Source organism: Ammospiza caudacuta, chromosome 27 (genome assembly GCF_027887145.1).
Source record: "Ammospiza caudacuta isolate bAmmCau1 chromosome 27, bAmmCau1.pri, whole genome shotgun sequence".
NCBI classification, from domain to species: domain Eukaryota; kingdom Metazoa; phylum Chordata; class Aves; order Passeriformes; family Passerellidae; genus Ammospiza; species Ammospiza caudacuta.
The window spans coordinates 4351668-4366458 of NC_080619.1; the positions used below are offsets into that span (position 1 = coordinate 4351668).

The window sequence follows — 14791 nt, forward strand, 5'->3', positions numbered from 1 at the left end:
ACTGCATCTTTGTCACCCAGCAGCAGCACAGGGTGCCCAGGCAGCACCCAGCACAGCTGAGCAGGCAGCAAGGCATTAATGATCAACAGCCAGTGAAATGCATCACTTATCTCCCTCCTGAGAAAATTCATGTCAGGATCCTTGAACCCCTGCCCTGTGTTGTTTGTCTCTGGGAGGGAGCTGTGTCCAGTTCTGAGTCCTGCTGACAAACAGCAGCGGTCACAGCCCCATCCTGCCCCTCTGCCCATGCATGGGAGCCGTGGGGTCCGACAGGCACAGCACCAGCAAACCTCTGTCCTTGGGGTGTGGCCTGGGAGGAAAGCAGGCAAAGAAAGGCCACAGACACAGCATGTCCCATCCAGCCTGGCCGTGCTGCACCCAAGGAAGGTGGTCCCACACCCTGGGCTGAGCTCCTGACCTGCAAAAACACCCCAACAAAACAGGAGTTTGCACAGAAACTGAATTACTCTTGCAAAACAAATCCCCCATCAGCTCACTCCAGGGTCTTCAGCTGAGAGAGGCTTTGGCCAGCGTGAAGGAATGCAGCAGACTTGGCTTCTGTTCCAACAATATTTTGAAACCATCAGCAAGAAATCCTTCCCAGGAGATTTCACAGCGGAAAATGGGGCAAAAGGTGCTGGGGGATGGGGGCCAGCACTCCAATCCTCTAGGAAAATGTCACTGCAGGAAAACTGGGGCCATGGTGGGGAGAGAGCAGCATGATGGGAGCAGCCAAAGGACAGAGTGGCTCAGCCCAGTATCCCAGTGTGTTTGTGCAGTGCCAGGTGCCCATGCCACTGCTCAGGACAGCGCCAGAGGTGCCAGGGTCCACATGATCCCTGCCCTGTGGGTAAATCCCCAGCCCCAAAGTCCCTGTGAGGAGCTGGGGCAGGGCAGGGCAGCAGGAGCTGTGTGGGCACTGCAGGTTCTGCATTCTGGCTGCTCTGACCATTGCTCAGGGTCCTGCTCATCCCTGCAGGGATGTGCACTAAAAATGTGCTGGCTTTCCCATGGAAGGACTGGGGGAACCCAGTTTGTGCCTCAGCAGGCCCAGCTGTGTGCCTGCAGCGGCCCAGCTGCTCTGGCACACACTGTGCCCGTGATTCCCAAGGCTCTGGGTGCAGCCCTGGCCAGCACAGCACCACTGGGGGCTGAACGTGCCACGTGGAGAGCCCGTGCTTGCTCCAGAACGTTCCCTGACAGCTGCAAGGTCCAGGCTGGGCTGTGGCAGCGCGCTCACTGCGTCAGCACCGCCCGTGTGGGCACAGGGAGCGGGCTGGGCACGACCTTCCTGCTCTGGGCACAGCCCAGGGCACCCAGGGGCCACTGCAGGCCACACTGAGCCATGGCCTGAGCTGCCCCCTGCTCCCCTCCCCTCTCCCGTGGGCTGCAGCAGGCTGAGCTGGCTCCCAGGGGCACATCCACGGCCATGAGGGCTGCCCAAGCTCCTCTCAGCCTGTTTTGGGGCTGCCCAAACTCCTCTCAGCCTGTTCTTGGGGCTGCCCAAGCCCATCTCAGCCTGTTCTTGGGGCTGCCCAAGCCCATCTCAGCCTGTTCATGGGGCTGCTCAATCCCCTCTCAGCCTGTTCTTGGGGCTGCCCAAGCTCCTCTCAGCCTGTTCATGGGGCTGCTCAATCCCCTCTCAGCCTGTTCTTGGGGCTGCCCAAGCCCATCTCAGCCTGTTCTTGGGGCTGCCCAAGCCCATCTCAGCCTGTTCTTGGGGCTGCCCAAGCCCATCTCAGCCTGTTCTTGGGGCTGCTCAATCCCCTCTCAGCCTGTTCTGCACAGACCCACGCACTACAGCGAGGGGATGGACACCCACCGTGCCCCCAGGGACTCTTTGCTGAGTGTGTGGTGTCTGCTGCCGTGTGCCAGGGGTGGCACTGACCTCTCCAAGCTCCTTGGTGTCCCCATGCCAGCCTGGCACGGTGGGGAGGGGCTGCACATGCAGCTGGGGTGTAGAATCAAGGGTCCCCACACAGCGGGGCTGAGCAGGCTGGGCAGCAGCCAAGCCCAGAACTGATTAACACAGCTCAGAACAAGTGTTAAACATTAACTGCCCTGTTTGCTCCACATTCCCTGGCAGGAACCTCCTGCCAGCACCAGGGTCCAGGAGCATCGCCAGGACAGCCCACACAGCCGTGCCAGGCACTGTGCCAGGCTCTGGGGCTGCCCCACAGCCTGGGAGCCCCTCAGAGCTGAGCCAGGACCTTCCCTAAGGGGCTTCAGCAGAAGACAGAGCAGCAGCCAGGAGCTGGTTCAGGAAAAGCACAGAGTGCCCGTTTATTGGGAAGGGCACACTCAGGGCAGTGCCCAGCCCGGGCTGTGCCCATCCAGAGGCTCAGCCTGGGCTCCTCCAGCAGCATCCCAGCGAGCCCAGGGCAGCACCTCCCTCTGCAGAGCCAGCCCTGATGCTGCAGTGCCTGGGGAGGAGGTTTGGGGCATTCCACAGCAGCTCCACACCACTCACTGCTGCCACTGTGAGCAAAACCTCAGCTGGAGCCCAGCCCCAAGGGCAGCTGCAGCTTTGTGCTGTGGCCAGCACTGTCCCCTGTGTGCACCAGCGATGGGAAGGAGGTGGAAACTCCATCCCAGAGGAGGGGAGTTCACCCCATAGTTCACAGGGCAAAATAAAATCACTCCCAGGGGCTGCTTTTCAGAGGCTTTGGATCCTCCCTTGCTGCAGTGCTGAAATGAGAACTGAGATTCTCCCAACACCTGACCCTGAGCACAGGACAGCCTGGGCAGGATGGGGCAGCTCCTGGGTGGGACAGAGACCCCCTGAGTGCCCCCCCAGCAGCCCCTGGCCCATCAGAGCCCCCCCAGGGGCGGTGCCAGGCTGAGGTTGAGGAAGCCCCCGAAGTGGAAGGGGGGCAGGCGGGGGGCACAGGTGGCAGCAGAGGACAGGCAGGCGAGGGGGTTGTCCCCACATGCCCCAGCATCCTGCTCACTGCTCAGGTACACACTGTCAGGGGAATCCACCGAGGGGTCCTCGCTGAAGTAGTTGTAGGGCCTCAGGAAAAAGCCAACGCTGTTCCCCACGGTCACCGTGTTGGGGATGTCTTCAGCATGAGGGACGTGCAGGAACCCCACGGTGACCCAGGCAACCAAGTCCTGGAGAAGAGGAACAAAACATCTGACAGGCTGAGCAGGGCTCTGCCAGCCCAGCAGCTGCTCAGGCTGGCTCTGGGACAGGAGCAGAGGTTCTGAACCCACAAGGTTCAGCTTCTCCCCGCTCCAGGGACCCCAGCTCACCTGGTTGGTGATGGTCTCGTTGTTGATGAAGTCAGCAAAGGCCACAGTGGGCGTCCAGGGGTCGTTCTGGTTGTAGACGCTGGTGCTGGTGGGCTCCTCCTCCTTCCTCCTGGTGACAGCCAGCTGGTACCTGCCAGCACAGGGTCACAGGGGCTTGTCCACGCCAGCCATGGCACTGCCAAGCTGGGGCTGGGTATCCCCGGTATGCCCTGAGGCAGGGAGGGAAAGGGCCAAGAGGGCAGAAAAGGGCAGCACCCCAGCATCTCCAAGCTTTGTGGGGAATCCCTTGCTGCCTCTGGCTTTTCCAGCATGGCTGGGACGCGGATGGATCCAGGTGCAAACGCTGCCAGTCAGTGCCCAGTGCACTCCCCTAAGCCACAGCTGCTCCTGCCCCACACAGACATCCCCAGCATGAGCTCCATCAGCTCACCCTGGCACTGAGACTGCTCTGTGCTGGTCCCAAGCACTTTCCAAAAGCCATTCTGTCCTCGTGGGAGGGTATCACAGCCTGGCAATGCCAGTGCTTCCCTTAGGAATTCCTTCTGCAGCCTACTGCCCCTCAAAGGCAAAAACACCTGGGGCTGCTCTAAATTAGTCTGACATGGGGTCAGACTCCTGCCTGTGACCTACCATGAGCAGATGTTATTGAGCAACAGCTCAAGGAAATTTCAGAGCCAAAAGCTATCATGTTTGCTTTAACCCTTTGTTTTACCCTTCCCTGCAGCCTGCTGCAGGCCTGCCCAGGGGTGAGAAGCTCCCTCCACCAGGAGCAGAAGCTGCTGAGGCCTCAGCACCCACCTGCCCCAGCTGACAGAGCGCTCCATGGAGCTGTTGGTGGGCAGGTGCTTCCCGGCAAAGCTGATGACCTGGATCCTGTAGCTGCGTGGGTGCCCCCACCTGTTGGGATTGGGGCTGACAAAGGAGAGGTAGCGGGGCAGGGGGGCATTGAGTGGGAATGCTGCCTCATCCTCCCTCTCCAGCCTTTCCCTGCGGAGGTGCGGCCGCTCAATGGTGTTCTGTGCGCTCCAGGGATCTTTGACAAACTCATACTCCATGTCCTGGCTCTCCAGCGAGTTCAGCTGCCCTGTGAAGCAGAAAAGAAAACCCTCTCAAGCCCTGCACCCCAACAGAAGGCCACAATAAACCACAGCACAAAGGTGGCCACACCTACCATCAACATCCAGGTCCACCTTGTAGTGGATGTGGTGGATGTGCATCGTCCCCAGCGTGTGGGGCCCAACCCTGTTGCCATAGTCAGTGCCTCGGCCATGGAGGAAGGAGGAGCTGATGTAGCCTGTGGCGTGCACCCTGACCTCCATGGCCCCGTTGGTGTGGAACATGAAATCCCAGATGTAATCGTAGTTGATGAGCGTGGAGATGGTGCGGATCACCAGCGCGTTCCTCCGCAGCCCGCCGTAGTAGAAGGACTGCGAGTCGGAGAAGTGGCGCCTCAGGGGGAGGGCAGAGTCGTGCTCAAAGATGCAGAGGGAGTTCTGGTTGGTTTTGGGAGTGTCTGTCTCTGCCAGGTAGTGCCTGTCCACGTAGGTGGCCGTGTAGGGGCAGTCCAGGCCCCGCACCAGCTCGTAGGCAAACCTGCCGATGCCGAAGCTGCCGTCCAGGTAACGGGTGGACATTCCCCCGGGGCAGTTGGAGCCATACAGGGCTAAGGCTTCCTGCAGGCTCAGCTCATAGACAATCCTCTCCCCACGGTACCTGATGTCGAAGAGGCGCGGGCCAGTGTTGGGGTTCACGCCAAAGGCAAAGCTCCAGCCCTGGAAGGTGACGTGGTTGCTCCTGACGCTGTAGCGGGGACCCTGCGGCTCGAACTGCAGCGGGGCCGGGGGCCCAGGAGGGCGTCGGGGTTTCATTGAGCCCAGCACTGCATCAGCCTGGGGCTGCTTCAGCCTGACCACCTCCAGCGCGCCAGCCACGAACTCCTGCTCCAGATCCCCCGTGCTGGCAAAGTAGCGGCCGTTGTAGAAGACTTTGCGCAGCTGCCACCGGGACACCCGCAGGTCCCCGTGGTCCACCAGCACCTCCAGCCCCACCGGGGACAGGTAATAACCAGCGCCAGCCACGTTGTGGAAAAGAACAAACCAGGTGACCCTGTCCCCAGACTTGAATCCCCGCGGGGCCGTGGTGAGGGTGACCAGGTCGGTGCCGTCGGAGTCGCAGCAGGCGGTGAGGAAGAGCGGCGCCTTCTTCAGCTCGCTGTGGATGAGGGCGTTGATCTGCTTGTACTCCCTGCCCGTGACGGGCCTGCGGTGGTAGGGCAGCCTCCCCCCGTACTTGCGCACCGTCACGTCCCGGTGGTACGCCGGCCCCGGCAGCGGCCCCACCACCAGCTCGGTGATGTTGGGCTCCGGCTGCTGCCCAAAGTACAGCACAGCCAGAGCCTCCCGGGGGGGACGGGCCCCCCCCGAGTCCAGGAACCGCAGCACCTCTGCCTTGGCGGGCACCTGCACGTCCAGCCAGGCGATGCAGTTCTCCGAGGGCTCGGCACGCGACGCCTCCACCAGCGGCACCCCGAGGTGGCCCCGCAGGTACCGCACCACCTGCGACATCTCCTCGGCCGTCAGGTCAGCAAACACCAGGCTCTGGCCGTCCTCTGGGTCCTCCTGCTCTGGGGGAAGGCTCTGGCACGTCCTGGGGCTCCTTTCCCTGGTCAGCAGCACGCAGACCAAAGCGAAGATCGTGGCTAAGGCCAGGCCAAGCAGGATGAGCACGGTTTTGAGGCTCATGCCTGCTGAGGCACTGAGTGCTCTCTCTCAGACTGGCAGGACACGTTTCCAGCTGTGCAATCCTCCCAGCCACTCACTAGAACAAGGGGCTGGGTTTATTTTCCTCCCCTGTTTCCTCAGCAGGGAACAGTCCCTGGAACCGCAGGGAGGGTGCAAGGGGACGTTCTCACACATTGCCAGCATTTGCTGGGAACCATAAAAGGCAACTATGCTCTGCTTCCCTAGAGGGCCATAATTTTAAGTAAACTCAATGTTTGTACATCTGTCCTTCCCCTCAGGTCCCAGATCCTACACTGCAGAGCTTGGAGAGGATGGATGCAGTTGTTTAGGGGAAATAAGCACATTCTCACTTCTCCTCTTTCTCTTAACCCCACAGATGCTGGGCGGGCTGTAGAGATAAACCTTCCCTGTGCAGAGCAGTGCTAAACACAGCACCCTGTCCCATCCTGGCACAGCTCTGCCATCACTGCTGCTGCCAACATCCCCATGGTCCTGCTGCCAGGAGGGAGGGGACAGCTGTTTGTCACCCTGTGAAGGTGCCCACTGGTCCTGAGTTACAGCTTGGCACAGACAGGGCTGCAAGGAGGGGAACAGGGGCACCAGAGCCCAGCCTGGCAAACAGGCAGTGGCACTGCATCACCAGCTGCCATCAAAGGTGAAACCATTAAAGCCATAAAACCCCTTCCTGCAAGGTCCTGCCTAGATCCCTCCTTTGTGCCCAGCATTGAGGGCCTGAAAGCCACAACCAGTCCTGGCCATGACCCAACCTCCCCACAGCAGCCACAGGGCTTGGTGCCAGCACCCACATCCATCCCAGCTTGTCCCTCCAGCTGGACATCCCCGTGCCCAGACAACACCCAGAGTCACACTGGGCTGGTTGTGGGTGCAGGAAAGACGGCAGAGAGCAGCACCACCCCCCAGGAGATGCTGCTGTAAGAATGAGACACTTGAGAGCATTGGACCAGCACCATTTTCATTATTTTAACCTGAGAAATGCACTACACAGCACTTGCTTCTACAGCAGAGGAACAGGATTCTCTCCTGGCTTTCCTCTGGCAATAGACTCAAATTCAGGAATTACAGATAACAGATAGACTTCCATCTCACATCGTAGTAGGAAAATCATGTTTCCCTTTTCAAGAGCACTATTTCAAAAGCAATGATAAAATGTGAAGTCACTGGACAACTGAAAATTGAGACAACTTCACTAAAAAGCTGAAAACTGGAGACAGAACAGTCAGCCTGGTGTCTCTGCCCACATCTCCTCACCATCCTGTAGCATTAAATCCTGCTCATATTTGGAAAACCATCAAAAGTGAATGGGGGGAAGTTTGGCAAACAGGAGGCAGTTTTGGGCAAGCAGGCAAGAGGGTTGATTTCACATGCTGTGAAGTCCTGCTCACTGGTGAAAAACACACCATCCTGGGAGTATATAGAGGGGTCCAGGTCATAGTAGTTGTAGGGCCTCAGGAGAAAACCAACGGAGTTTCCCACGGTCACAGTGTTGGGAATATCCTCAGAGTGTGGGATGTGCAGGAAGCCAGCAGTTATCCAGGCTACCAGGTCCTAGGGAAGAGCCACAAGCCCAGGGTTACTTCAGAAGCTGCCGCAGCAGTGGCCAAAATGCACGTGGGGCAGTGGGGAGGGACAGAAGGGAAGGAGGGGGACCCCAATGGGCACCAGCCAGCTGTGCTCCCACACACCCAGCTCCCCTGTCCTGGGAAAGAGCTCCTCCCTTCCCCAAAGACCTGCCACAGAATCACAGAATTTCTAGGTTGGAAGAGACCTTTAAGATCATTGAGTCCAACCCAGCCACAGCCACGGCTGCAGGTATCCACCCAGTGGAAGGACTCTTGCTTTGACCTCCATGGCCTCACAACATTTTCATGATGTTTTGCCAGCATTTCTCCACAGGGAGAGACAAACTTCTGCTCTGCACACACTCTCTGTGTTCTCTGACCAAAGGACCAAGCAGACACACAGAGAAGGGGATGCCCAAACCCACTTTGCTCCCAAAGCTGGGCCCATTGTCCCAGGGGTGGTGCTGGAGTCTCTCTGCTCCTTGGGGCTCCATTGAGCCTTGGCTGGGTGTCACATTGAGCCCAGGGACCTCAGCTCACCTCATTGGTGAGGGTTTCGTTGTTGATGAAGTCAGCAAAGGCCACAGTGGGCGTCCAGGGGTCGTTCTGGTTGTAGATGCTGGTGCTGGTGGGCTCCTCCTCCTTCCTCCTGGTGACAGCCAGCTGGTACCTGAGGACAAGAAAAGAGAGGGGAGCAGCCCCCCGAGGCAGGGCAGAGCTAAATCAACTCCTGAAGGCCTGCAGAGCCCAGAATTGTGCTTCCCTGTGCCTCCCATCCAGGCACATCCAGCAATCCTTCCCAGCTGGCAGGGCTGAGGGGCTCTCTGGAACCTGCCCTGCCAGCCAGAGCAGCCTGACCTTGCCCAGCTGATGGCCCTCTCCATGGAGCTGGCCTCAGGGATGTGGTCCCCTGCAGAGCTGGTGATCTGGATCCTGTAGCCACGCTGGTGGCCCCACTTGTTTTTGCTGTTGGCAGCAAAGTAGATGTATCTGGGCATCTTGGAGTGGAGCAGGAAGGCAGCCTGGTCTTCTGTGTCCAGGACTCTCCTGGTGAGCCGTGGCCTCTCTATCTGCTGCTCTGGGCTCCAGGGAGCCTGGGCCATCTCAAACTCCATGTCCTGGGCCATGAGGGAGTTTTTCACCCCTGTGAAGCCAAAACAAAGTCACTGAGGAGAGTCCCCACAGTGCCCTGCTCCCCAAGGACAGCACAGTGCCTGCTCTCCCTGCACCCTGAGCAGCCCAGGAGCAGCTCTGCAGCTCCCCGTGCCATGACAACACCATGTGTGGATCTGTGGCTGGACACTTGTCCAGGCTGGGCAGCACCACTGGGCAGCAGAGACAAGGGGGGACAAGGGATGAGCCTCACCCCAGGGCAGAACAACAGGTTTGCCTCCCATTTTCCTCCCTGTTTGCCTCCACGGCCTAATTAACAAGAGCACGAGCTTTGTTAGTGCTCATCCTGCACCGTGGGGGCCCCTGGAGCAGCCTGGGTGCTGCACACATTGCACATCACAGGCAAGAGCAGTGTTGGGTGCTCTCAGGCCCTGCCACAAAGAAGGGACATGGGCCCAAGGTTTGGAGCAACAGGAGCAATTCAACCTGGGGATGAGGTGGCAAAGAGCATTTGATGGCCAGTGCCTGTGAGTTCTGGCAGAGGGGTTATTGCTCAGAACCTCCTGCCTGTCCCACCATTAAACCCCTCTGTGTTCTGGTCCTTTACCATGTGAGTTCTCAGCTTCCATAAAAACCATTTCAGAGCTGAACTTGTGGCCATCTGTGAAGGTCTGAGCCCCACAGAAGATGATCCAGGCACAGTTGAGCTCTTTTCCTTTCTTTTTCTCACATGAACAAAACTTCTACTGCTCCTAGCAGTATTAACAGTGACAGCCTGATTTCATGTCCCTTCTCCCTGTTCCTGCAGTTCTGCCACCTCCCCACTGCAAGCACACCACCCTGCCCCACAAGTGGGAAGGAAAACCTGTATAACCACCAAGAACATAAAGTTCTTTGAGAAGTATTTGGAGACGACTTTTCCAAAAGCAGAAATAAGATCCAGACCTACCTCCCACATCCAAGTCCACCTTGTAGTTGACAAAATGGGTGTGTAAGGTGCCCAGGGAGTGCTCCCAAAGCCTATTGCCATATCTCAGGCCATCCCCACGGAGAAAGGAGGAGCTCGGGTACCCCATGGCCTGCACCTTGCCCTCCAGGGCCCCGTTCTGGTAGCAGATGAGTCCCACACGTGGTCGTAGTCGCCCATGGTGGTGATGGAGCGAAGCACCAGAGTGGTGTCACCACCTGAGGCTGAGCATCCCTGCACTTCCAGCACTCACTGTGAGCAGGGGCTGCTCCTGGGCTCCAAACCCTGTGCAGACACCCACGGCCAGACTGTGACTGCACATGGACCTCGCTGGGGGGCTGCAGTGCCTTCACAACTCGGGATTGAGCGTTCCCCCAAGAGAGGAAGGGGAGGGATCTGCAGGAGCTCAGCCCCAGGAGCACCAGCACAGCTGCCCTGCTTTCCATGGGGCAGTGAGACACCGGGAGGATTTCCCCAAGGGAGAAGCAGTGCCAGGAGCAGCAGCAGGCTCTGTAAAGCAGGCTCACTGCGGCTGGGCTCAGACAGGGCCACCTCCCCGTCTGCCCGCCCGTGCCTATGGCAACACACCCCGTGCCAGACGGGAGGCCTCAAGGAAACACAAACATTTTTCAGCTGCTACCTTTCATACTTTCCCTGAGCTGAACACAGAGCTCCCAGAAATTCCCACTGCTTTCCACCCAGTCACCTTGACAGACTGCTTTATGTATCGAAAAATAATTTTGCAATGAAAGAAGAGGTTAGGAGAATAAAGAAGCAGAGTTCTGATGTAGTTATTAGGGATTGTATGGACAGGGAGGCAAACCTCAAAGCATTAGCCTTTTAAGCTAAACAAAGAGGGTTTCCCCCCTCCTTAATGATATGCCTCAGCCAAACCCTAGCCCCTGATTTTTTATCATGCTCACTTCATGACTCGCTTTTTCTTTAATTATCCAACCCAAACTTCAGAACAATGGCAGACATTAAAAGAAGATCCAGACCTACCTCCCACATCCAAGTCCACCTTGTAGTTGACAAAATGGGTGTGTATTGTACCCAGGGTGTGCTCCCAAAGCCTATTGCCATATCTCAGGCCATCCCCATGGAGAAAGGATGAGCTCGGGTACCCCGTGGCCTGCACCTTGCCCTCCAGGGCCCCGTTCTGGTAGAAGATGAAGTCCCACACGTAGTCGTAGTTGCCCACGGTGGCGATGGAGCGAAGCACCAGGGCCGAGTTCACCAGCCCCCCGTAGTAGAGCGACTGCAGGTTGGAGTAGTGGCGCCTCAGAGGCGAGCCCAGGTTCTGCTCAAAGATGCAGAGCGAAGCCTTCCTCTTCTTGGGCCTCAGGCTGTCAGACAGAGAGACTGTGTCCACAAAGGTGGCCAGGTAGGGGCAGTCCACCCCCCGGCACCAGGGGCGAGGTGTAGCGCCCCAGGCCGAAGCTGCCGTCCATGTAGCGGGTGGACATCCCCGCCGGGCAGTTGGAGCCGTACACGGACAGCGCCTCCTGCACGCTGATCTCGTAGGCAACCCTCTCCCCCTTGTGTCGGATGTCAAACAGCCGCAGGCCCCTGCTCACGCTCATGCCAAAGGCGAAGCTCCAGCCCTGGAAGAGCACCCGGTTGTTCCTGACTCTGTAGCGGGGACCCTGCGGCTCGAACTGCAGCGGGGACGGCGCGGCCCGCGGGCGCTCGAGGCTTCATGGAGGAGAAATCCCCGTCCCTCGGTGCCCTCCTCACCTTCTCCACGCTGACCCGGCCCTGCACGTAGGCACTCTCCAGCTGCACCATGTCCCTGTAGTACTGCCCGTTGTAGAACACCCTGCTCACTGCCCACTGGGAGATGTCCAGGCTGCTGTGGTCCACCAGCACCTCCAGCCCCACGGGGTGCAGAAAGAACCCGCTCACATTCTGGAACAGGACAAACCAGGTGACCCTGTCCCCAGACTGGAACCCACGGGGAGCAGCTGTCACGGTGGCAAGGTTGGCTCCATCATACTCCATGACTTGCTGCATGAAAGCTGGAGCTGAGGGGAACACTTGGCTCTTCAGGAAACCCCCGATCTGCTTGTACTCCACAGCCAGCGTGGGCCTGCGGTGGTAGGGCAGCCTCCCCCCGTACTTGCGCACCGTCACGTCCCGGTGGTACGCCGGCCCCGGCAGCGGCCCCACCACCAGCTCGGTGATGTTGGGCTCCGGCTGCTGCCCAAAGTACAGCACAGCCAGAGCCTCCCGGGGGGGACGGGCCCCCCCCGAGTCCAGGAACCGCAGCACCTCTGCCTTGGCGGGCACCTGCACGTCCAGCCAGGCGATGCAGTTCTCCGAGGGCTCGGCACGCGACGCCTCCACCAGCGGCACCCCGAGGTGGCCCCGCAGGTACCGCACCACCTGCGACATCTCCTCGGCCGTCAGGTCAGCAAACACCAGGCTCTGGCCGTCCTCTGGGTCCTCCTGCTCTGGGGGAAGGCTCTGGCACGTCCTGGGGCTCCTTTCCCTGGTCAGCAGCACGCAGACCAAAGCGAAGATCGTGGCTAAGGCCAGGCCAAGCAGGATGAGCACGGGTTTCAAGTTCATGCCTGCGGCTGGTCCAGAAGCATTCAGAGACTTTCAGAGCAGGCCTTCCAGCTCCTGCCTCTGTCAGTGTATGCTGCACTGGATGGATTAGCAGAGAAAGTACAAAAGACTGGGAGAGGCTAGGGGAGGAGATCTGAAACCCTTGGTGACCAGAAAGGGCAGATCTCCTCTCAGCTGCAGCCTCTCCGGTCCTCCTTCACAGCAGTGCCCTGAAAGAACTTGTGGAGATGTAGGGTCAGTGACTCAGACAAGTTCCACATAATTCCGTTGCTTTTTCGGTCCAGCCTGCTTTCCTGAGGCTGCCTGTAAAAACGGAGACTCTGCAGCCAGCCTGAGGTGGCTGTGACCACTGTGAGGCTCTGACAAGCTGGGAATTGTTTGCCACACTGTACAATTTCACCTCTTTACAAGTCACCGATTTTCCTTGTTTATCAGGCTGCTTCCTTGTAAACATTCCCCCTGGCAACACCATTCCAAGCTTGGAGTTACTTTTTATTTCATTTTTTTCAGTCTTCCACATGGAAGCCTTTCTGAAAACACATCCTCCTGTGTAGCAGTAGAAAAATTTGGCAGGCATGGAGATGTAGCTCAGGATGAGAATCAGGCACCAAGGTGCTGTGAACAACCAGCTCTTAGAACAGCTCTGAGCCAATGAATCCCCAGCACTGCACTGCCACAGGATCACCCAGCCTTTGTCTCTGCCTCCAATTCAGATAAATTGAGGTGCAGCTTCTTAGAGGTTCCCCCAAGGAGAGAAGGACCCTGAACCTGCCCCTGGCAGCAGCTGAGGGCAGTGCCTGCTGTCAGTGCCCAGGCTGGGCAGCCACATCTGCCCTGTGCCACCCCAAGGCCAATCCCTGCAGCCTCACAGTGCTGCTCACAGCCCTGGCAGAGCAGGAGGACCTGGTGCTCCCTCCTGCCACGCAGCAGATGCTCGGGGTAGACAAGACTCACCAGCCTGGCTCCAGGCCCAGAGCTGGTGCTGAGCAGGACAAGGCATCCAAGAGAACCAAGGCTGGAGATTCAACCCAATATTTCCACTCCTGCTGCCAGCCTCACCTCACCTCACCCTCGTCTTCTCCTCCTTGCATCAGTTTCCTGATGGGACACAGCACCCACCAGCCCCTGGTTGTTCCTCTGCAGCAGATCCTGCCTGGCTCAGCCCCTCTGTGCTCATCCACCAGGCTGGGAGGCAGAAGGGCCACGTTGCTGTGGGACACACTCCATCATCCTCACCACCCTGGCAGCCTGAGCCCTTCCTCAGGGCAGGCTGCAGCTGTGCAGGCCAGGGACACACTCATAGTGTCTGTGCCAGCACACAGGGCTCTGCCTCAGCAGCCAGGAGAGCCTCAGAGCCTCAGCTCTGCTTCATGTGGCCACAGAGCCAGCAAAGGGGCTCACTGCTGTACAGACACAGCAGTGGGCAGGGACAGCACAGGAGAAGAGAGAGAGAAGAGAAGAGAGAGAAAGAGAAGAGAAAGAGAAGAGAAAGAGAAGAGAAAGAGAGAAGAGAAAGAGAAGAGAAAGAGAGAGGAAAGAGAAGAGAAAGAGAAGAGAAAGAGAAGAGAAAGAGAAGAGAAAGAGAAGAGAAAGAGAAAGAGAAAGAGAAGAGAAAGAGAAGAGAAAGAGAAGAGAAAGAGAAGAGAAAGAGAAGAGAAAGAGAAGAGAAGAGAGAAGAGAAAGAGAAGAGAAGAGAAGAGAAGAGAAAGAGAAGAGAAAGAGAAGAGAAAGAGAAGAGAAAGAGAAGAGGAGCCATGGCTGCATGAGATACAGCAGCCACAGTGGCAGAAACACCTGCTCTCATCAGCTCCCAGCAGCAGAATCAAATGTCTCTGAGCAACCCCAAACAAGGCAAAGCAGCACTGATTTCCAGTCAGGTTTCAAGGATTACCTGGGGTGAGGCTTGGAAGAAAAATTCCCTTTTGGTTTGGGCCTGGAACATGGTGCCCATTTCACTTGGAGCACAGAGCAGCAGCTCTGCTGTCCTGGGTCAGGTCTGGAGCACAGAGCAGCAGCTCTGCTGTCCTGGGTCAGGTCTGGAGCAGCAGCTCTGCTGTCCTGGGTCAGGTTTGGAGCAGCAGCTCTGCTGTCCTGGGTGAGGTCTGGGGCACAGAGCAGCAGCTCTGCTGTCCTGGGTCAGGTTTGGAGCACAGAGCAGCAGCTCTGCTGTCCTGGGTCAGGTTTAGAGCAGCAGCTCTGCTGTCCTGGTCCAGCTCTGGAGCAGCAGCTCTGCTGTCCTGGTCCAGCTCTGGAGCACAGCCAAGACATCCCTGCTGCCTCCCAGGAACAGGACAAGTGTTCTGCTGCCACACACACCAGCAGAGCCAAGGTGAGACAGCAGCAGAACCCCCATGGCTGCAGGACAAAGCTCAGTGGACCTTTCCTCAAAGAAGCACACAGATTGTTCAGGTTTGGCTTCAGCTCTTGGGTTTGCATCTGCAGCTCCTCAAAGCCGTGGCACAGGCTGCAATTACAGAAGGGCCCTTTCCAAGCAGCACAGCAGTAGTTTAGGAAAACTCCACAGGCCTTCCTGCCCCACAAATCACAACTCAACCCTGCAGCTG

The 14791-nt window shown here is 58.2% G+C and overlaps 2 protein-coding genes across 2 annotated transcripts; both read right to left on the minus strand.

Moving 5' to 3' along the window:
* Positions 1–2339: 2339 nt before the first annotated feature.
* Positions 2340–5996, minus strand: LOC131568526 (membrane primary amine oxidase-like). Its single transcript, XM_058820623.1, has 4 exons — positions 4427–5996; positions 4054–4339; positions 3256–3385; positions 2340–3114 (listed from the first exon to the last, which is right to left on the minus strand). The coding sequence occupies exons 1-4, from the start codon at positions 5994–5996 to the stop codon at positions 2812–2814; spliced, it is 2289 nt and encodes a 762-aa protein (XP_058676606.1). The 3' UTR covers positions 2340–2811.
* Positions 5997–7109: 1113 nt separating this feature from the next.
* LOC131568546 (membrane primary amine oxidase-like) lies at positions 7110–12273 on the minus strand. The gene is given in 6 exon segments (XM_058820641.1): positions 7110–7562; positions 8117–8246; positions 8435–8720; positions 10659–11061; positions 11063–11332; positions 11334–12273. Coding segments are annotated over 6 exon segments (2268 nt in total). The 5' UTR covers positions 12228–12273; the 3' UTR covers positions 7110–7277.
* Positions 12274–14791: the final 2518 nt, after the last annotated feature.